General features: G+C 43.2%; 1 protein-coding gene across 4 annotated transcripts; it reads left to right on the top strand.

The window, feature by feature from the left end:
- Positions 1 to 1963: 1963 nt before the first annotated feature.
- SVOP (SV2 related protein) lies at positions 1964 to 22159 on the top strand. 4 transcript variants are annotated; one of them, XR_011741660.1, is made up of 17 exons: positions 1969 to 2252; positions 5456 to 5616; positions 6673 to 6758; positions 6859 to 6957; positions 7841 to 7912; positions 8139 to 8263; positions 10758 to 10821; positions 12087 to 12212; positions 13223 to 13351; positions 13627 to 13700; positions 14035 to 14111; positions 15246 to 15353; positions 16609 to 16720; positions 17325 to 17406; positions 17639 to 17728; positions 18121 to 20752; positions 22049 to 22159. XR_011741660.1 is itself a non-coding variant. In XM_065851907.2 (16 exons), exons 1-16 carry the CDS (start codon positions 2218 to 2220, stop codon positions 18325 to 18327), a joined length of 1647 nt encoding a protein of 548 aa, XP_065707979.1. In that variant the 5' UTR covers positions 1969 to 2217; the 3' UTR covers positions 18328 to 21646. The 4 variants fall into 4 exon arrangements, 3 of the variants coding, with proteins under 3 accessions (XP_071671930.1, XP_065707979.1, XP_071671929.1); XM_065851907.2 differs by lacking the exon at positions 22049 to 22159 and having other exon boundaries at positions 18121 to 21646; XM_071815829.1 differs by lacking the exons at positions 17325 to 17406; positions 22049 to 22159 and having other exon boundaries at positions 1964 to 2252; positions 18121 to 18254.

Below are 22159 nucleotides of genomic sequence, written 5' to 3'. Positions count from 1 at the left end.
CAGGAGAGGAGGCATCCAGGAGCGCTTGCAGAATGACTGACACGTGCAGCTTTTGAGAGCACCTCGAGATGGCAGCTGCTGATCATGTCTGCGGGCCTGGCGGGTAACAGGCTCCCTCTTCACACCTCCCTGCATTAATTCTAACGACCTTTGTTAGCAAAGTACACCCTCTGTGTCCTTCTGGCCGAGTACTTGTTGGAACCTAAGAGGAGAATCTGCAGAGCAAGGGACCAGACAGCAAGAGGCTGCGAGAAACAGGGGAGCGATGGACAGAAGGATGTGAAGAAATAACATCGTCCTGACAGCTGCAATGTACGGGAGCAATGTGCCATTCTCAGAGCTGTCTCATGCACATTAAATACCTGTGACAAAGGAACCAGCGTGCTTAGATGACCCAATCTCACATCCTTAACTTACTGGAAAATTGGACCTTGCTTATTAAAAAAATATTCTAAAAAGTTGTTGCTTATGCAATTAATGTACAAGCTAAAACTCTACTCAAAAAATACCATTTTCTATAAGGCTTTTGGAAGAAGCAACCCAGAGTCTCTGTGAATGTTCTGTGGATAAACCTCATCCTGGAACTCCATGAGGCTACTCCACTGGCATCTCTCTGATAAAGGCCCATGATGACTGATCTGCTCTGGAAGTTTCAGTCAGTAAATCCTCCCGTTGTACTAACTTTATCTGCAGTATTTTACCCTGTGAAACAGAGCAGACTTCTTGGATCATAGGAAGTATTGAACTATGACCTGAATTTGTTCAACTTAATTCTTCTTCCTCACTGTTGCACTTTTCACCTGTCTTCATTTGACATTGTCTTGATGATTTCAGGCCACTTCTCCAATTTGTCAAATGTATTTTAAATTTTAATCACATCAAACATCTCCTAGTCATCTTCCTAGCATATATTTCCCCCTTATTTTCTCCTGCAGGCCTTTCTCTGCAAAGGATTCTCCTGTAGATGCAGGAATGTGCACAAACAAGCTGTTTATTCCAACTGAAGGAGAAGGCCTATGGGGAATGTGCCAGGGTGACCTTGTGTCTTTCACCACTGCCCTGGGCAGCCTGTTCCAATGCCGGGCAGCCTGTTCCAATGCCAGACAGCCCTTTCGGGAGGGAATTGTTCCCAAGATCCAACCTCAACCCTCCCCTGGCACAACTTGAGGCTGTTTCCTCTCGTCCTGTTGCTTGTTACCTGGGAAAAGAGACCAACACCCTCCTGAGCCTTTGTTCTCACCCTGGGAGCAGGGGCACCCAAACCTCCTTGGCTTGGCCTTCCCTGGGGATGCCTCCATCATTTTCTCCTGTCAGTGACATTCCTGAGGAGGCACCCTGCCCGTGGGGGCTCCTCTGACAGTGAACCCCAGGGGGACAAGGACAGATGGTGGCACAGGAGCTGAGCCCCATGTGTCCCAGGGTGGTACCCCCAGAGCAGTGACAGGAAGGGCAGTTGAGCTGAGCTGTGCTGAGCCGTGCCTAATAGTGCCAAGCTGAGCTGAGCCATACCTAATAGTCAAGCTGAGCTGAGCCAAGCCATACCTCGTAGAGTCAAGCTGAGCTGAGCCACGCCTAATAGAGATGAGCCATGCTAAGCGAAGTCAAGCAGAGCCAGGCTGTGCCTAATAGAGTCAAGCCCAGCTGAGCCAAGATGAGCAAAGCTGAGCTGAGCCGAGCTGTGCCTAAAAGTCGAGCTGAGCCAAGCTGTGCCCAATAGAGTTGAGCCGAGCTGTGCTGAGCCAAGCTGTGCCTGGTAGCCAAGCCAAGCTGAACCAAGCCGTGCCTAGTAGAGTCAAGCTGAGCTGAGCCGAGCTGTGCCTAGTAGCCAAGCCAAACTGAGCCAAGCCGTGCCTAATGGTGTCGAGCCGAGCTGAGCTGAGCTGTGCCTAATAGTCAAGCTGAGCTGAGCCGAGTCATGCCAAATAGCCGAGCCGAGCTGAGCCAAGCTGTGCCTAATAGTCAAGCCAAGCCGTGCCTAATAGAGCCGAGCTGAGCTGAGCCGAGCCGTGCCTAATAGAGCCGAGCTGAGCTGAGCCGAGCTGTGCCTAGTAGAGCCGAGCCGTTCCGTTCCGCCCCGCTCCGTTCCGTTCGTTCCGTCCGTTCCGCTCGCTCCCGGCGCTGCCCGGGCCCCGGCGCTGTCCAGCCCCGCCGCTCCCGCCCGCCCCCGGCCATCCCGGCGCGGAGCGATGCGAGCGGCGGCCCCGCCGCAGCGCGGCCATGGAGGAGGATTTGTTCCAGCTCCGGCAGCTGCCGTGAGTCGCGGCCGGGGGGCGCGGGGGCTCGGGAACGCCGCGGGTTTGGGGGATGCCGGGCAGTGTCCTAGGCCCGGGAAGCGCAGGCCATTTTCCTTGTGCATCTGCCTGGCTCCAGCATCCTGGGGGCACGCACGGCTCCATTTCTTACATAAATTCACTCACTCTCTCTCTCTCTATATATATATATATGTATAATTTTTTCTTTTTTTTGCATGAACTTGATGGTGGTAGAAACAAGGAGGGGTGGAATAAAACCGAGGAAGTGCCGAAAGATTTTTTTTTGGAGAGGAAGCGTTACTATTGCATTAGCAAGGTGGATTGCATCTGTAAATAATGCTGTGCTAGGGAAGGCGTCTTTCTCCCCTTCCTCCCGCATGCCACGAACCCATTGCGGATCAGATCCTTTTTTTGCAAAGGTGTGTGTGCAGTGAGTACCGCCGGTATTTGCAAACTGTATGTTTTGGAGAAGCAAACGTTGCTGCACAAGGTAAATGCTGGTATTGGGGAGGAACTCTTGGCTGTCAGATGTGGTCGCTGGATCTGTGCAAAAAGGTGATAAAAGCATTACTACCTTTTAACACCAGTATTTCCTTTTCGAGAATGCAAAGTGTTCCCTTTAAAAACAAGTGCATTTCTCCTCATGCTCCATTGTCAGGTGCTTTGAAACATAATTCCTATTTATAAATCATTGACTCCACAAGGTAGGGAATACACGCTTAAAGTTGCTCTTAAATATTAATCAGCTCATGCCAATGACAGAGCAAACTGTCCCATAACATTTCTAATAAGTTGGGAAAATGGACATGAACTCCAGTTATTTTCAAATACTTCGTTTGGATGCATTCAGCTTGTCAATAAGTAAAATAAGACATGATTTTATTAGGCCATTTTTCCCAAATATATATATACATATATATATTTTAGAAACAAAACACAGAAAAATGTTCTAAGGTACCTTGCAATGTAGGTGTAATCAGACATATTTGCTGCTGGGGGATCTTACAGACAAATACAGCTCTCTGAGATGCCTCAGCTGTGAACAATTTTGCAAGTATGGAACAGTAAATATCACTGTGTGGTTTTTTCTTCATTTGTGTCAATTTGTTTTATAGGTTCCTAAGTGATAAACATATTATTTCCTGTGGTGGGGAATGTGGCCAGGTAGCTCTCTACTCAGATGCCATTGAAGTATTTACAGTTTTCAGATCAGTCACTGCCTTTTCCTCCTGAAATCAGGGGAAGAGCTGCCCATATACTTCAATGAACTTTGCACCACACTACTGAAGTTACAGCCAGAGTCTTCCTTTAATAAAATACAAATATAAAAGTTTACTTCCTGTGTAGCTAAACCATGTTCCTCTAAAGCTTTTGCAACTAAGAAGTAAATGGTACTTTGTATCAGTTACCCTCTGTAATAAAAAGTCATCTCTTGGGCATACAAATTTCAGTGCTTGCTAAGAGTATAGGTTAATGTTTTGTAGGTCCTATGAAGATCATATCTTCAGTGACAATTTCAATGCAAGAGTAATAATTATTTGTGTTTGTCCTGTACGGTCAGCAAAAGAAAATTCAAACCAAGATACCAAGTTAAGTTTGTCAATGGAACTAAATATGAACCTGAACCTGAGTTTTGTTGTTCTGTTTGTCTTTTCTTATAGCTGGGTGAAGGATTCTCTGCATACCCCAAATCGGACTGTGGGATAAACCCCAGTTTCACTGCAGTCATTGCAGAGAGGCCTGGGGTTTGTTCTGTGTTGTTGTGTTTAAGATCTTCAAATGTTATCTTAGAAAACAAAATTTGTGACTCTCTTGTTTGTCTGCCAAAACAGAAAGGCCAGAGAAAAGCTTCCAGTTTCCAGCTGCAGTACTGAAGGAGTACAAGGAGTATTTGCCCCATACAGAGCCTGGAATGCCCTGTTTACCTGAAAAAATCATCCCCAAATATCTCAACAGTCTGCAAAGCAGATGAGGAATAACCTTGCAAAACGGTCCCTGTACTTCTGCCCCTCTCCAGGTTACCTCAGCAGCACTTGTCAGAGAAAATAAGAGTTGAGGTCTTGCCAAATGTGAAAAGTCTTTCAGTTCACCCTTAGAAATGTCAGGCGCTCCCGGCAGTTTGCTGCAGCTGCAGCTGGCAAGGGTACCAACAGTTTCATTCTGCTGGCCCTTAAACCAGAGTCTTAAACTGCAGCTCAAGAGACTCTCTGCTAATCTTCATTGTAGAATTAAAATGTTCAGGTGTTGGAAGTCAGAAGAGGTAGTAGCAAGACTAATTTGAACTACTTCCAAATAACTGTTTCACAGAAATCCAATAATCAGTTGCCAAGGTGAAAAAGTTACACTGATGTTGCAGGTAAAGTGAAAGAAGCTGGAGGAGTCTGTTACATTAAAGACAGTAGATCTGGTTCAAAATTGTTGCTCACAGGAAGCTTAATTGATGGAAAGTGGAGCTTCTCTATGTACATGAAGCATTGCACAAAATCCCGGTGACTGAAATGTGGAAGTAGTGTCAATTTAACAAAGTTCAGTTTTCACGTCTTGTTCTCTCCGTGGCCTTGCTGCAGAGATGAGACCATTTTTACTCAGCTAGTGCCATGAATGATATAAAATACAGAGAACTGCGAGCATGAGACTCGTAACCATCATCATCTGACGTACCAGGGCTATACCGGGCAGGCAGGTACCCTCTACAGTCCTGGCTTGAACCTGAGGGGAAAAGACATATCATTTGATTCACTTTCTTGTTCTGTCCCACCTCATTACCCGAGAGAGTCGAAAAATGTACAGATGAGCCCAGTATGGGAAATCAAGTAGTTTTTTAAAATATGGGTTATTTAATTAGTTATATAATAGTAGATACTTCTGTTTAAGACAAGAGATGAAAGCAATCATATCTGTAGTCACAGAATCATCACTGTGATGGGAAAAAAAAATCAACAAATTCACTGAATGATTTTATTAATCCTACTTCACTGAACAATGTTTACAAATCTGACGAATTTCAGGACTTCCGTGTCTGCTAAGACACAAATCCCTCTTAAGAAAGCAACGTGGAAAGTTGAATTTGGGATTTTCCTACAAGAACAGGAGGATGTGGAGAAACCTGGCTGCTGTTTGCCCAAAGAGGACTTGAAGATTAAGCAGAACTTCAACCTGGAAAAGATCAACCAAAATATTAATTCCCAATTCTGTATTCTTAGGGTGGTCAAGTTTCGCCGCACCGGGGAAAGTTCCAGGTCAGATGAGGATGTCATTTCAGGAGAACACGAAATTCAGATTGAGGGTGTTCGGACAGAGCTAGAGCCTGTCGAGCTGGAGGATGGAGCTGCAGTGCCAAAAGAATTTGCCAACCCAACTGATGGTGAGTAGGTTTCTTGTTTTCCCGTCAGGAGAAGGTTTTGCCTGCTTCATTTTGGTGGTGTTGCAGCCAGGCTGAATACACTGCTTTCAGAGAAGTTACAAATCGCCAGGTAAAAGGAGGAAAGAGTGCAGCAGTGCAAGTCTGCAGATAAATGTAGAATTTCAGTTGGCATATCACCCAAAAAACTGCAAGTGATGCAACACCCCATTGTGCTGAGCGTTAGTGCCATCACGTCGAATGCCTGGGTTCAAGTCACACACTGAGACCTTGTGACGTCTCTGTTTATCAGTCGGATTTTGGATGGTTTCCTTTTGGTTTGTGTTTTTGTCTTTTGCTTTGCGGGGGTGTCCATCTCCTAGCTAGATTAAGCTTTTCTGTGGCAAATGTACTTTTTAAACTGCTGGAAGTGTTAAAACCTTGAGACTGAAATTGATTTAAACAGCTTGAATATTAATGTGTGCTTTTTGTGGTATATTTCATTTTGTATTTGAGCAAAGAAAGTTGAGATATCTCAGCTTCTTCAGATAGAACGAAATAATGGGGTCATGACAGTGTGTGGCAAACAAGAACCATCAGGATTTTAAACAAAATATGTCTTAAGATACATGTGTGTCTCAGGCAAATTTTTGATTCAAATAGATTACTCTCCATGCAATAAATATTCTTCTGCACGTCCCATCACTCGCTTTGTGCTGTTGAACATCTCATGCACTTCTCACCAGAGGCACCTGCAATTCAGTGGCTGCTGGAGTCACTCCCAGGAGTAACAGGTTGAACGTGCCTTGGAGTCATTGGTGCTACACTGATTTACTTCTCTGTGAAGAAAATATTCTAGGAATATTTAGAATTATTTTGGCTTTAGCACAATTCCCAAAGAATGTAGAGATTTTCCTGAGCAGCAGCTGTATAAAAGCTAAGTAGACCCCTGTTATATATTTTAGATCTCAATAGGTAACCCAGTTAATCAGTAATTGCATTCACAGAAAATGCGGTCTCAAGGGGTGGCTCTTACTAGGGAGGGAATACGCTTCTGCACTAGAATTGTTTTCTTTGCAGATACTTTCATGGTGGAAGATGCGGTGGAAGCCATTGGATTTGGAAAGTTCCAGTGGAAGCTGTCTGTTATTACTGGATTAGCATGGGCAAGTAATTGTTATCAAGGTCAACTGCATGATCATCAGTTAGGGAATCTCAGCGATTTTCAGGCGGTTGTTTATTTTTGTTTCTTTTCTACCCTTCTAGATGGCAGATGCTATGGAAATGATGATTTTAAGTATCCTAGCTCCTCAGCTTCATTGTGAGTGGCGATTACCAAGCTGGCAGGTTGCATTGCTCACATCGGTAGGAAAAATAACCAACAGATCCTGTATTCTATAAGGTTTTTCCACTCATTGTTATTCAGACATTATGCTTTATATCCCAAAGTTAAATCTGCAGATTGCCTTTGGCTTGGAAGAATATAGGAGCCTTTTTTAAAAGCCAGAGCTTGAAGAAATGAAATTCAGTGAAAACTGAGGAAATAGTGCAAATTTCAGCTTTAAAGTTTCATGTAATTTCCAGGAAAATACATTAATTGACTCAAACTCATCCTAAAATACAAACTATTTGACTAATTGCAAAAAAAAAGATTGGTAATTTTTTACTGTCTTTCTGGAAAATCTTTCTCTCTCACCACATTTAATCCTGCTCGTACATAGACTGGGAGCTGAGAGAGCAAGCAGTCGCTTCTCGAGGTGGATCATGCGGTGATCTTTGCAAGCAGAGTTCTTCTAATCCCACCTCTAAGTGTGGTGCTGTGATGTGATGTTGGAAACAGGCAATGCCTTTGGGATAAGAAAACTTGTTTTGGGACCCTTTTCTCCCCATATGCCGCTGTTGTAGGGCATGCACTTCAGCTCCTGCATTTCTTTTTTCCTTTAGCTTTTGTTGCTATTTGTGGCGTTGTGTAAATTGGTCAAAATGCTCAGTAGATTTAGATCAGTTAAAATCATGTCAAGTGAATGGAAGTGAAGTTAGTGACTTTTGAAAAATCTCACTATATGAATAATTGTTTTTAACAGTCTCTAGTGCAAAGCAACTATACCCAGGACACCTGGACATGTTGCTCTATTGCTAGAGCTGAGTTTTTCTGCTTTCACTGTGAAGTTGTTCCCTCTTTGCTGTCACACGGAAATCTTCACTTGTCTTCTTGTTAAGGGGAAGACATTTTTCTGGTGTTTCACAGGTGGTGTTTGTGGGAATGATGTCCAGCTCCACTCTCTGGGGAAACATTTCAGATCAGTACGGGAGGAAAACAGTAAGTCTTCAGCTCCTACTAGAATATATTCTAATATTTCTACGGTGTGGATGTTTCAGTGCATGATGTTCACAAATGTCATAGTCCACATGTATTAAGTAGAATTAAGCAGAGCCAGAATTGACCGCCCGTGAAAAAAAAAAAGGAAATGGAAGCTCTACTTTACACTTTGTTAATTTGTATTACAGCAGAAACTCTCTTCCTTGTGCTTGGTTTTTCAATATAGGGCCTGAAGATCAGCGTGTTGTGGACGCTCTATTATGGGATCTTGAGTGGTTTTGCACCAGTGTACAGCTGGATCTTGGTGCTGAGGGGCCTGGTGGGCTTTGGGATCGGAGGAGTGCCTCAGTCGTAAGTAAATATTCACAAGTCCAAGCTTTCTCTTTTCTGTTTACTTTTAAAAAATGCTTATGTCAAATTGAAGACATGCCTCTGTTCAGTTGTCCCACCGAAGTGGATAAACCACAACAGACAGCATTTATAGATGTGCCTAAACACGGCGTTGTTAGATTGTGTTGGCAGAGTCTATAAGGGACAACACAGTCCTGTCACAAGGCAGTCATGATGTAAACACGAGAATTTAGAGGTAGAGCTGAGCCCTGACTGCTGGTGTTTGTAGAACTGCAGATTATTGTTCAGTCAGAGCCTAAACTTTCACGTCTGAACCCAAGTTAGAATTCTGAAACCACACAGCCCAGACCCGGAGCACTGAAGATATTGTGGTGGCTCAGACACATTTCTGAGAAGGAGACAGCATTGGGATATTTCTCTGTCACCATGTCATTCCATTCACTGAAGAGGAGGATCTCTAGATTTTCACCTGGAATAAATAACTCTGCTCTAAGCTTTTAATTATAAATGTAAAGGGAAGAGTATAACGATTCTCTCTGTGTAATCTTTTATCCTTATTAATAATGGATATTTTGCCCCATGGAGGTGCTATTTTGGACTAATCAGACTCTAACTTTGATTGACGGCTCTTAGACTTCTTCATAAGGCAAGTCAATATCCCGTCTTTTCTATTGCCATTCCCAGATATTATAAAAGATTCAGAGCTGAGATGGAACATCACATTATTATTAATTTTCTTTTACTGCCCTCCTGCCCACCTCCAGAAGCTGCACAGAAGCGTAATGTGTATGTAAAACAGGAAAGCCCATAGCCTGCTGTGTATTGACCAACAGTGAGGCAGTTTCTGCCATGAGGTTCTAAGTGAACACAACTGGAAAGAGGCGGGAGAACAACAAAGTCAAAGCATCAGAGTTAATAACACCTCGTCCTGCAAACACGTACTAATGATGTTCTGCAGAGCCCAGTGGAACAGCCACAGCACAGCTGGCGCCGTTTGACAGGGCAGATAACGCACAAAGGCTGCGTGACTTAGATACAAAGATGAGCTGGTTACAGAACTCAGAGTGGATTTCATTGCTGCTGAGTCTGTTTCTTGTTCCAACTAGAATAGTGATTCCTTTGGCAGAGGAGTAAATATGTATGAAGCAAGAAAAGCAGCTCCTTCCTAATATCCATAAATAGGCTGCGTAACTTTGGATATGAGTAGCTGAGTTTCAATGGAATGATGTGGGTATCTCTATAATTGAAATATTCCGTTCTATAATGGGTATGAGACAGAGATTTTTGTGAAAGGTGCTATTAAAAAGGAAGCATCCAGCAATGATCAATTAACTGACTAAAGCAGATATCCCTCTATCTATACGTGTGGAGGAGCTGCGCCTGAGGAGCTGTGGCCTCCTCCAGGAATTTTCTGTGAGATATTATCTGACACTGAGTACGACTATTCATTCACAGTGCCAGCATCCTGACTTGCAAAGATATGGACTATTCTCTTAAAGAAACCATTTGGTACAGCATTAATCAGCTCCTGTTTTCTGCTGAAATATATAGGGGACTACTCTACATTTCATTATGCGATTTTACTTCCTGTCTTAGTCGCTGATTTAATATAATGTTGTGTGCAACTTGGTACTTCAATGAACCGAGTTCTGGGAAGCTACTCAGAGATCAATCAACTGTTTGTTAACTTAGTGGGAGTTTTGTCACGAACATGAAAGAAAGCCTGAGGAGTTCAGCGGCAGAAGCAGGATGAGACAATGGAATGCAAACAGAGGAGGAGCGAAGAACAAGTCTTACCAGGCGGTTTGAAGAAGGCGAGGGAGCCTTGACTGGCTGCTGGCCCTGCATTCACCCTCAGGAAATACTCACAGAGGAGCTGTACCACTGCTCTTTGGCACAGCCATGAAACAAAGACTCTGCAGGGTTAGATGGTTTCTTTTTGAATTCCCACAAGAAAAGCATGCAAAATATTTTATACCAGTGACAGGAACAGACCTTGAAAGTATTCAGCTCTCAGAGAACTGAAAGCTGGCAGAGCAGACTGATGTGGAATTCTCTGAGCCAGCTGTAAAGCTCTGAAGAGATACTTTACCCATCAAGAGTTTATCTTGAATGCTGGTGAACCACACTGCAAATAACAAACGTAATGCCTGTGTCAGAGCAGAGCAGGGTTGTGAACACATATGCATCGAGAACAGCTGCATTTAGCTAATAACTACAGGGTTACAAAGTCACATGAACAGAGAAATTCTGTCCTCCATTGCAACGATGAAGTCAAGGGGGTTTATTCTGATGTAGAAAGGGGTGTCTGAACCAGTGCCCCCAGTCTTGCTGACGCTGGGCTGGGAACAGGTTTGTGTTTTTATGTTACTACTAAGGGTTTGGCAACTTTCATAAAAGGCAAATGAAATGTTTGAACCTTTCTCATTGTGCTAACGTGGCATTTTTCTCAGTGTGCTAACATGACATTTTTCTCAATGTTCACTCTTCACAGGGTAACCTTATATGCTGAATTCCTTCCAATGAAAGCCAGAGCAAAATGCATTTTATTAATAGAGGTGAGCAGCGTAGCTATGCATACTGCTCCCTAGAGGGAGAAATTCTGCTGTTGCTTCCATCCTTTCAATCCTACTGACTAGAAGTCTCACACAGAGCTGCAGGCGAATCTCGATTGCCCAAGTGAGTGTGGAGCTGACGTTTCCCCCTACACCAGTACTAAGTAGCTCAGTCCAGAAGCAGCATAGTGTGCTGGGGTGATGCTTCACTTTTGTTAAATTTGCCTTTTTGCAAATACACTTGCATCCAGTGCTGCCAGAGTTCCTGCTGTTAGCACGGGGGGTATTTGGATGCCACCTAATCTCCTGGTGAAATTAATCTGTAACTCAGTAATGGGTAGTGGAGAACGGACTGTTCAGTAAATGCAGGGCTAAATTCAGCTCCCCGCAGTCAATCCAAATGTATCAAAGTCACAGAGAGTGGAATTTTGTCCTATAAATACTTTGAGGTAAAATTTGCAGCCCTTTAATGGATGGTTGAAGGGTCAGAGAACAGGACTGTTGCTTATCCACATCAGCCTGGAAGGAGCATCCTTGTGGAAAACCTCACCAAACTGAAACAGCTTCTCAGTGCAAAACCAGATCTAAGGTAACTGCTGGCTAGTCCTGCGTTCAGTTGATTAATCTTTCTTAAATAGAGTTCAGTAGATGAATTACTCCTTTCTGTGTCACTTTTGTTCTGCCACAGTTTGGCTGCCTCTGAGCAGCCCTGGGTTAGGAATATATACTGAGTGTTAAATAATGAGCTAAGTGGATTTGTAATCTAAAGGAGAATAATCCTGCATGGGCAGGATGTGCAAGGGGATGCCAGCTCCATTATTTGCTAAAAAAGTAGGAATTCCTTCTTCAGCTACAGACCAAACTCTATGGCTTTGGTAGATTGGTTTTGCTAAGGTAAACAACTACCATAAGTCTCATGGTGATAGCTGGGAATAATACTCATAAACAGATATATTAATATTATTTTTGCTTAAGAAATACCATGCGATGAGTCTGTTCCATATGAGAACCTACCTACAGTTAAAGATGAGTGCCTAGAGAAAGTCAATGGTAGATTTTCAGAACTAAACATTTTAGCTTGTGTAACATTTAAACAAATCCCCTTAAAATGTCTGGACTCTGTTTCCATAGAGTGGTGCATATTTGAATTGTCTCTGGCGTTTCTCTCTCCAGCTGTCCCAAGAGAGCCCATCATGGAATGTCACAAAGCCGGAGGCCTCAAGAACACTCTTGTTCTCATTTGTGACTGTGTCTTTTCCCCTTGGCAGGTTTTTTGGGCCATTGGGACTGTGTTTGAGGTCCTTCTCGCAGTGTTGGTGATGCCCACTCTTGGCTGGCGGTGGCTTCTCATTCTTTCTGCCCTCCCGCTTTTGCTCTTCGCTGTCCTGTGCTTTGTAGGTATTCTTTTGAAGCATCCATCTACCGCTTCTCTACCTGATTCTGTAACCTGATCGAAGGAAATCGGGACAGTTTTGAGCTCTCTGTTGGTGTCTTCTTTGAAACATTTGAAATCGTGACAAAAATGCTGTTGATTCAACAGGGTGCTAGTGAAAATATTCCAGTGAGCTGTGTTTATGTGACTGTATTTGCTGGAGGACAATGATGGGCTGGAATTTTGCGAAACCGAATCAGGCCTGGAAATCTCTCCAGTTTAATGACTTTGTTTCAGCTGAGCTCAGTGGAATCAACATTGTATTCAAAGCTGTTGTTATTTCCCTGGTTGCTCTTTAGGATTTTTTGGCCAAAATTGTAACTTTTATCATTACTGACCACTTAAAAAATCCACCCAAATCTGGGGTAAAATCTGCATAGTGCAGGTCAGATTCTAAAATAAGACATAAATGAGTTAAACCTGAGCTTCAGTGCACTATTAGCTAATATATTTGTCAATAACTCAGTCTTCTCAAAGATATATGTCCTTGTGAGATTGTTTAGCAGCTCTTATTATTCCTTAGTCACCGTCATGGTTTTTCAGGAATACCTCCAGTTATACAGGTACTAAAATGCTTGTTTTTAAATGGAGCTTAAAAATGCAAATTTTGGAATGCCTAGAGCATCTTGTTATCTGCCCTGGATGCTTTGCCTTTCCTACTGAGAAGCTCTAATGGAAAGAACCTGCAGAAATGCCTGACAGTTCTCCAGAATAAAAGCAAGGCAACAGAAAAGAAAGATTTTAGAGTGGAGTTCTGACTTGATGGTGAAAATGGGGTTTGTGCAATTTCTGAGAGCCTAACGAGGAGTTTGACAATTGGCAGAAAGATATTTCTGTGAATCGTTAAGGATTGTTTCTGTAATCCTTTCCTATGGTCGCAGTCTGCTGGAGTCACTGGGGTTGCCCCCTGTAGAAATGTGTGGTGGTGTATTTTCGACATCATTGTGCGTGTGCTCTGCTCTGCTCTCCTAGTGGCTGCCAGAAAGTGCCAGGTACGATGTATTATCGGGAAATCAAGAAAAAGCAATTGCCACGTTAAAGCGGATAGCAACGGAGAATGGAGCTCCAATGCCTTTGGGAAAATTGATTATTTCCAGACAGGTATGTACAGGTAACAGGCACTTTAATAGGGTGGGGTACAATGAAACTGTGCTACATTCATGTGTATTTTTCTAAGCAAATAATCAATGTTGTTTAATTTTAATGTCTCAACCAGTAATAAAAAAATGAGAGATGGTGATATATGCCTCTTTCACAGTGAGGAGTAGTTTCTCATCCTGAGACAGAGTCTGCGGTACTGTGTGTGGTTTTATCCCTTGCCACTGTCCCAGGGCAGTGAGAGCCCTGAGCATCTGACTTCTGCTTGTTTCCAACAGGAGGACCGAGGCAAAATGAGGGACCTTTTTACACCCCATTTTAGATGGACCACGTTGTTACTCTGGTTTATATGGTAAGAGGAGACATAAATGACTCAGTGCCAGCACAATTCTAAATGGGTTTTAATGGAGGTATTTTATATTATCACTAAAATACAGTGACTTCCTCCTCAAAAGAAATAAAAAGACCAAACCACAACCCCAACCTGTATTGATTTATAATTTATTAAACAACCCAATCCCTAGCATTCTCAATGTAATTGCCCTTTCATTTTGTAAATGCTGATAGAAAATAGCTTTGAGGTGGCACTTAGTGGAAGTCCTCACACAGTAGGCTCAGTTTTGATTCATGTTGTTTACTATAGGTTTGACCAGCTGAGACATCCTCTCTCATTTTCTTCCTTGCAGGTTTTCCAATGCTTTTTCATATTATGGGTTAGTTTTATTAACTACAGAGTTCTTCCAAGCAGGAGACGTCTGCAGCAGTGAGTACTAGCCCATCTTTTCTTTTAAAATATACTCTGTTAAGTGGTGGAATATCTTTTATTAGATCCTCTTCTGCTGTTAGTTTGAAAAGGGTGGTGGCTGCCAGCCTGAGTTTTAAGGCATCCAGTTAAAGGGTTATTTATTATATTTTAGACATTTTTGATAGACTGTTTCTCATCTCCTGCACAATGCAGAGAGATCCTGCAGTGGCTCTGAGCCCAAAATGTAAAACAGCAAGACAACCTTCCAGTGAGACCTGTTAGAAAAAGTATCTGTTCTTCTTGAGAAAAGAGTGATTGAATAAATGTAAGAAGTTCCCAGATCTGACAGGCCTAATTAGTTCTGAGATGGAGATAACTGCTGCTGCTGCGGAGCTCTCTGGTTCTCAAGATATGAAGACCTGCTGAGAGAAAGATAACGGTGGGAATCCATTGCCCTTTTTGTTGCAGATTTTTGTGTAAAAAAAAGGTGCTTTGACCACATTAAGAAGAAGCTTGAAAAATGTGGTTCCCCAGGGGGTGCATTATTGTATTCAGAGCACTTTTAATTTGTGAAAACTGTCTGATAGTTGGAAAGTTATAGAAAGAAGATGGGTAATACTGGGAGTAGACCTGATCCCAAGCTTCTACAACAGTGTATGAGCTGTTTGAGGGCTCTGACTCTGGTTAGCCTCCACAAAGGAGCATGTGGCCTTTAAAAATACTTGTTTTTACAAAGGCACATTATCATTCAGTCTTCTCAAAGTATAGATGAAGCGTTAGTATCCCAATTTATGTAGGGAGAAACTGAATTACTGATGTTAATTCTGTTCATTGTCATGAGCCATGGACTGAAAAATATCTAAGCCTGTACAGCTGCTAAGGAAGTGTAAGTTTTCGTTCTGGTAGCGCTCATTGCAGAGGTTAGAACATCCTGCCACAAATAGGATTATGAACTGCTTGGTTTCAGCTGTGTCTTCTAGATAGAACGTACCTGCTGTGCCACAGCGTCTTTTTGGTACATCCCTTCCTTCTGTTTCAGCAGCAATAGTGATAAAGATATTGCAGGAGTAATGGAAGGTGGACAGAGAAGAGACTTTTTCACATATATATATATTCTTTTTTTATTTTATTTTTTAACTTTTTCTTCTATAGTATCCAGTAGAAGGAAAGAAGTTAAAGCAAAGTGCAGCCTGACCTGTGAGTATCTGACCGAGGAAGACTACACTGACCTGCTCTGGACAACCCTGTCAGAATTCCCAGGTGAGTGGCAAAAAGAAGCATCAGTGGCCCCGTGTGACTGGGATGGGCTCTGGCACGAGTGATGGAACTGGCTCTTATTTCTGGCCTAAAACCAACGTCTTTCCTGCAGCACTGGAGCTCCTTGGTTGGACTACGTGATAAATGCAGTGCACACAGTTGCTGTAGCTCTCCTCACTGCCTGTGTGATCACTACAGATAAAATCACCAGTAATTGCTTTGGGAAGCTCTAATGGTCCATCTGACTGTGGATTCAGTCCAAGCAACATATTAGGCATTCAGAGGAAGAGTGACAATTAAATTAAAGAAGCAGAATCAGTTGAACTTTTACCCATAAATGACTTTTCAGAACTATTTTAAAAGGATCATGGGTAGAGTGAATCAATGGAGAACTTGCTCCTTAAAGCTCTGTGTCCAGCCTCAGCCATGATTTTCAGTCCATTTCAGTGGATTTCAGTGAACAGTTTGACACAGGAGGAGTGAGATCCTTAGTATGTAATAGCCATTGCTTCTTCAGATGTAGAAGATGATCTCTCAGTATTAATCTGCTTGAGATAATTCTATGAGGCAGTGGTCAAGTTATTTTCACTGTCCTAGGTTATAGTTTCAGGGACAAATGCTCAAAGAGAAGCTATTGAATAGATGAAAAGTTGTAAGTCTCTGACTGGTAAATACACTTAGTCCCTGCTAACTGGGAGGATTGTCCTTCATAACAGTGGTTTGGAGGAGGATGTCAGTGTGCAGTGGAAAGAAAAGAGAATATGTGCTCTTTGACTGATGCTATACCTGAAAGGACCTTTTTGATCCTGAGACATACTAAGGTGGGAATAAAAAATATAACAGGGATACTTTGAATATGATGCTGGCAACTCTGGGGCTTGGAGAATCCCTACACTTGCTGTACGTCCGCTTTTAAAAAGATCTGAAAAATTGCATAAGAGAGAAAACTTAACGTGAGACAGAGCGTGATCTGTTTCCTTTACCAAAGAGCAGGTGAGAAATAATTGGATGACAGCGTATATATAACAGAATGGAAAGAAAATACTAAGTTCTAAAGAGCTCTTAAATCTGGCAGTAGGAATATGAGCAGGGAACGATGGTCAGAAGCTGAACAAAAGACATTCCAGTGAGACATAAGGCAGACGCTTTTAGCATTCACGTTGGTAACCGCTGCAATAATCAGTAAAATGGTACAAGCCAGCTGCTGCAGCCTCCACCTCTGCTCAGTTCCCAACAGCCAACTTGTCTCCTTCTACAGGTGTGTTAGTGACACTGTGGATTATTGATCGGATAGGCCGCAAGAAAACCATGGCCCTGTCCTTTTTTGTCTTCTCGTTTTGCAGTCTTCTGCTGTTTCTCTGCGTTGGAAGGTAAGGAAAACACGGTGAACAACTGGTGTATCTGATTCATCCATGTTCTGCCTTGGTTACGGCAGGAGAAATGAAAGTGATGGTTTGAAAAGCCACAAGATGGTCGTGCTCAACTGGAGAAAGAATTAAGGATGGTGTTAGGTTTTCTCAACAGATTTTGGAAGGAAACTGAAAGAAGCAGGAGAGGAGGAGGTAGAAGGTAACTGTTGGACAATTTTTAAATCAGATCTGATGTCCTGAGCCTCGGTAACTGGTTCATGTGCTGCTCTCTGCCGTTCATGACCTGTATTTCCCCGGGCTGACTGTACCAGGGCGGTGCTTCACAACCAAGCCCTGGCTCTGCCTCCCTCTTCTTTTTGAAAAACATTTCAATAGGCCACAGCTGTCGGTGAGAATGAATACACTTAGAAACCTGATGTGATTTTGGGAATGCAGGTTATTTGGCATGATTATTATATTAAAGGTCCAGAAAAAATGCAAAGGCTTCGTTAAAAAAAAAAAATTCATTCTAATGATTTAGCATTCCTGTTGCACTTGCTTCCAAGTTAAACAAACACACTGTACAGAACAATCCCAAACACTGCTCTCCTTTTTATTCTTGCAGAAATGTTCTTACTGTGCTGCTCTTCATTGCAAGAGCTTTTATTTCAGGAGGATTTCAGGCTGCTTATGTTTACACTCCTGAGGTAAGGAGGTTGTTTTTTGTAATGAGAATGTTTAAGGGGAGTGAGAACATGGTGGGAAAGTCATTCTTACGGCCTCTTCACAATGGACCTTGCCCCAGATATGAGTTGATGACCTCATTGCCGTTATCTAACAAAACTTGCTGTAGTACCAGTTATTAGTTTCCATTGATTTAGGAGACTGGAGGGAAGAGGACTTCCCGCTGGGGTTGATGGGCAGATGCTTTGTTCACAGGTTTATCCAACAGCCACGCGAGCTTTGGGCCTGGGAACATGCAGCGGAATGGCCAGAGTGGGAGCGCTCATAACCCCCTTCATCGCGCAGGTAAAACCCTTCCCCTTCCCCTGAGGCACAAGGCACAGGATGGTGACGGAAAATCTGCTTTTCTGCTGCAGGAGCCAAACCAAGGGTGATCTGTGCATGAGGTGCTGGAGGAGGGTTGTGTTGCCTGTTTCTTGAGTTCTGGTTCACCTCTGAATTTCACTCTTGCCATATGATAGGGGATAAACGACCAAGCAGCAGGCTGCTGGCTGGCTGGCACTCATAATCCAGGGTTTTTGTCAGTGTTGAATTATGTGTCGTCACTGGGGAAAGAAAGCATGCAACAGGGCATGTGAAACATTTTTTCCAATACTGCAATTAAAATTACTACTGCATTAATATTTCTGTTTGTGTCTGGGATACTAATTCATTTTTTCTGCGTTTTTTTTCTGCAGGTGATGTTGGAATCTTCAGTCTATTTGACACTGGTGGTTTACAGCGGATGTTGCCTGCTGGCCGCAGTGGCCTCCTGCTTCTTGCCCATCGAAACAAAAGGTCGTGGCTTACAGGAGTCCAGCCACAGGGAGTGGGGACAGGAGATGGTCGGGAAAGGATCTCACTCCCCAGGAGTCACCAGGTCAAACTCCGGCTCACAGGAATGATGGGACATGAAAACCTGCCGAAAGAACGAATGATACGAGCAAGTTCTCTTTCACAGAAATCCAACCCTGAAGCATAGGAAGCTGACCATACCATCACTGCCACTGTCATGTGTCAAACTGCAGGAACTTTTGGGTTGAACCTACGCCAATTGTGTCCCTGCTGCTCTTTGCTCACACTCATAAAAACTTTACTTCTGTATTGAGAGGCATTTGATCCAGATGTCACTTGAAGTTTAGCAGGAAGGGTTTTTCTTAAGTCTGTTGTGCTTGCATGGTCAGCTCTTCAGCTTAAAATGTCCCGTGTCAAGCAAATAGCTAACTGAATGCAACTCAGTATAAGCTGTACTTAAAATAATGTACTCTTGATGCCTAAAAACTAAAGATTAATATTTATTGTGTACCTGGCATAGCACACGGTGGATTCCATACACTACAGACTAGGTTTTATGAATTAGATGCCTGCCTTGCACTTTTTAGCCATCAACAACAACAAAATGTGATAACGGAAAAGCAAGTGATGCTTTCTAGTTCCCTTGCCTATGGGTTCTGTTCCTTGAGAATTGACAGGCACTGATTGCTTGAAAGCTATTTTCTGAGTGTTTCTCCCACCTAAGGCAGGCAGTTTGAGTCAGTGAGGAGTGGTATTTGTTGCAGAGATGGAACCTTACATAAGAAATGTAAATCCTCATGGTTTGGAGCAGGATTTGACTCCTCTGACATTGCCAGAAACATCAAGCACCCTGTCTGCTGCTTGGTGAAGACTCCTTCAGCCGTGCTGGTGTCTCTGTGTGCGTGGAGATGCACGCTGTGGTTTTCTGTCCAGGTACGTTTCTGCTCCATTTGCCTAAGAACGTTCTCACAGTGGTGTAGCCAAAATCTTTGATAGAAAAGCCTCAGTCTGAAGAGCTGCGTGTCGCAGTCTGGATGGAGCTGCTTTGGAGTGTCTCCGTAGAGAAGGTGATCTCCTGACAGCTGGGCAGGACTTTTTGATAGCTGCTGATTGTACTTTGACTGTAGCATCAAGCTGGTGACAAAGGAATGTAGCTGGCATCGTGTCATGAAGGAACAAAAATCCTGAGAAGAGCCAAACTGCAATTATCCTCAGATGAGGAGCTCCACTCCCTCAGGTGTAGCTCATCAAGGTTGATGATCCTGCTCTTGTCAGAGAACTCAGGTGCGGATGTTTGTCTCGTTTGTCAGAAATCTGTGGCTTTGCAGGAAATCAGATTCCAGAGTCTGTAGATGTGCAGAGAGAAAATGCATCAGGGAGCTGAGATGTGGCTCATTGTGTCTCCGTTTATTTTCAGGATTCCAGACTGTGGGACACACAAGCAGATGTAAGTGAGATGGACTAAATGCTAATCCATAGGCTGCAGGAAGCAATACATTTTTATAGAGCATGTGGTCGGTTGTCTCATGTAAACATAGGTAAATGTGCAACCAGGTTTTGCACAATAGGATGTTTTAAGTATTCTGGGAATGAGGCCCCTTTTTTCCGTGGGGCGGGAGCAGGTGACTGGGTCCATGTTTGGGTGCAAAACAAAGGGGCACAGCTGGGGTTCAGCTTTCCTGGGGGGTTTCACAGCACTGCAGTGCAGTCTAGTGCTCTGAGATGTGTTAGGCTGTTTGTTTATAGCACTGAAGGAAAATGAGAAGTGGGTAATTCCTTAGAGAAATGGAGGAAACTCAGCTTAGTAAAAAAAGGCCTAAAAGGTTATTGATATTCTGTGTGTGGGGATCTCCTGCTGAGAAAAGTCAAAGTTTGACAAGGCACCAAAGTGTCCCTTTGTTCACTGTGCGATGGTGGTGACAGCAACGAAAGGCTCTGGGAGCAGTTGGGCTAAGCAGGGAAACTTGTCCCAGTAAGGGGAAAAAACCGCTCAGCTGACAGGGATCCCGCTTTCCATGGTGGATCCTGGATGGATTTAGATCTGATAGGAGACCAGTGAGCTGGAAGACCTGCTTTGCCTTTGTGTTGGACGGACTGGTCACCTTCTGGTGACGGTTCTGGCTGTCACCCTCTTCCTCCCGTTGGTGATGGCACTTGGGAATGTGCTGGTCCACGCATGACTGGGACACGTCCAGCTGCTCCGTGTCCCTGGCTGTGTGGCTTTGCCGTGAGCTGTGTTTACAGTGAACACCCCAAACCCGGGTGGTCCCTGGGGAACCCTGTGCTAGAGGGGAGGAGGAATCCAAAGCGCGTGATGTCCGTGGCCCGGAGGATTCCACCTCCCAGCCCCCTCCCTTTGTCTGTTATTAAAGCTCCTTTTGTTAAATTTCTGCTTTTCCAGTGTTAATGTTCACATATCGCTTCATGGTTTTGAGTCAATATTCAACAGTTTGAAAGGAAAGTGGGCGTTCAGAGTGGAGCGTATGGATCTCCCGAATTTGCAGATACCTATACTTCAGTTAAAACATTTACTAGGTAAAGATTTACAGATAATGCAAAACCTTTTGCTGCTGTTGAGTAGTTCAGTTTTAACCTGTGACATTTACAGTATTAAAAAAAAAAAAAAGGCATTTTTACTTTTTATGAATTCTGCATTGAAAATGTATTTAACGATATAAATACCAAGACTGGCGGGTCCTGCTGGAGCATCTTCACACTTTGGGCCTTTGATGTAAAGCCCAGGGTGCCTGGAGCGTGATTGGGGTGTGGGAGAAGCTCCCAGGGATGGTCGTGGGCTTTGGATCAGCTGGGTGGAGAAGCCAGGGAGGAAGGAGAAACCGAAGTTCAGGTTTTGCAGGTCTTAACGTATTATTAATAATGCAAGGACTTTTTAGATTGTTCACTGAAAAACTGAAGAATGTTTGAGTTGATACACAATAGCCTATAAATAATCACGAGTCATATTTTGTTAATATGGCAACACCGTTGATGTATATAATAAGCTTCCAAAGATTGTTTTACACACTGTCGAGTATTTTTCACTGATGAAGGAATTAATATAACATTTAAAACAATAAAGTGAGATAATTTTGAATTAAAATCGAGAGCAAACAATTGTGGGGTTCAGAGATTTACTAACTGTCCAATATATTAATGTGCAAAGCTGTTGTGGGACAAATAATTCTCCAAGTGTGCTTTGATGGAATGATTTATTATTCCTAAATGCTTGCCGAAAGAACATTGAATGTTTTCCTGTGTTTGAATGTACAGTTTCTAAGCTGGATACATTTTAATGTTTAAAAACTTTGTGTATATCAAGCTTGTTGTAAAATACTCCTTTTGTTCCTATGTTACTGATGCAACACTGGATAGTTTAATTCCACACTAGATATTTTATGTTGAACAAATAAATAGTTTTTTCAATATAAATGCTCTTGGCTGTTCTAGGGGACTCTTACGAAGGGTCACTCGCTTTACCATTTTTTGGCATGTTCAGAGATTTGGGGTACCCACTGCTCTGTGGGATCTGCCAGGGCTTTGCAGATCCCACCCATTTTATATGTGTTCTGTGCATTTGGGCATGATGAACGGGCTCAGCGTGTGTCTGTGCTTTGGGGCAGGGAGGGCTCCATACATTTATTTACCTATCTCATAAAATAGAATTAAATGCATTACCCTGGCTGTAGTCTTTACCCTTTAAATGATATTCTTACTTTTGATGTCCAGTGATTTACAAACATATGGTTGTTTGTGTCCGAGTCAAAATGCCTAACGAGCTGCAAATATTTTGCATGCTAATATGTGTGTTCTTGTCGATGTTCCTTCTCTCAGTGTGTGCAGCCGCTGACAGTCCCTGGGAGACGTGGGGTGATGATTCTGGGATGTTGCTGTGGAATTTGCATTTGGGGCCCCATCTGTGCGACCATGGAGAAAGCAGCACGC

Source organism: Patagioenas fasciata, chromosome 17, assembly GCF_037038585.1.
Source record: "Patagioenas fasciata isolate bPatFas1 chromosome 17, bPatFas1.hap1, whole genome shotgun sequence".
NCBI classification, from domain to species: Eukaryota; Metazoa; Chordata; class Aves; order Columbiformes; family Columbidae; genus Patagioenas; species Patagioenas fasciata.
Note: the sequence above shows the minus strand (reverse complement) of the source record. Positions and strands in the feature narration are given on the sequence as shown.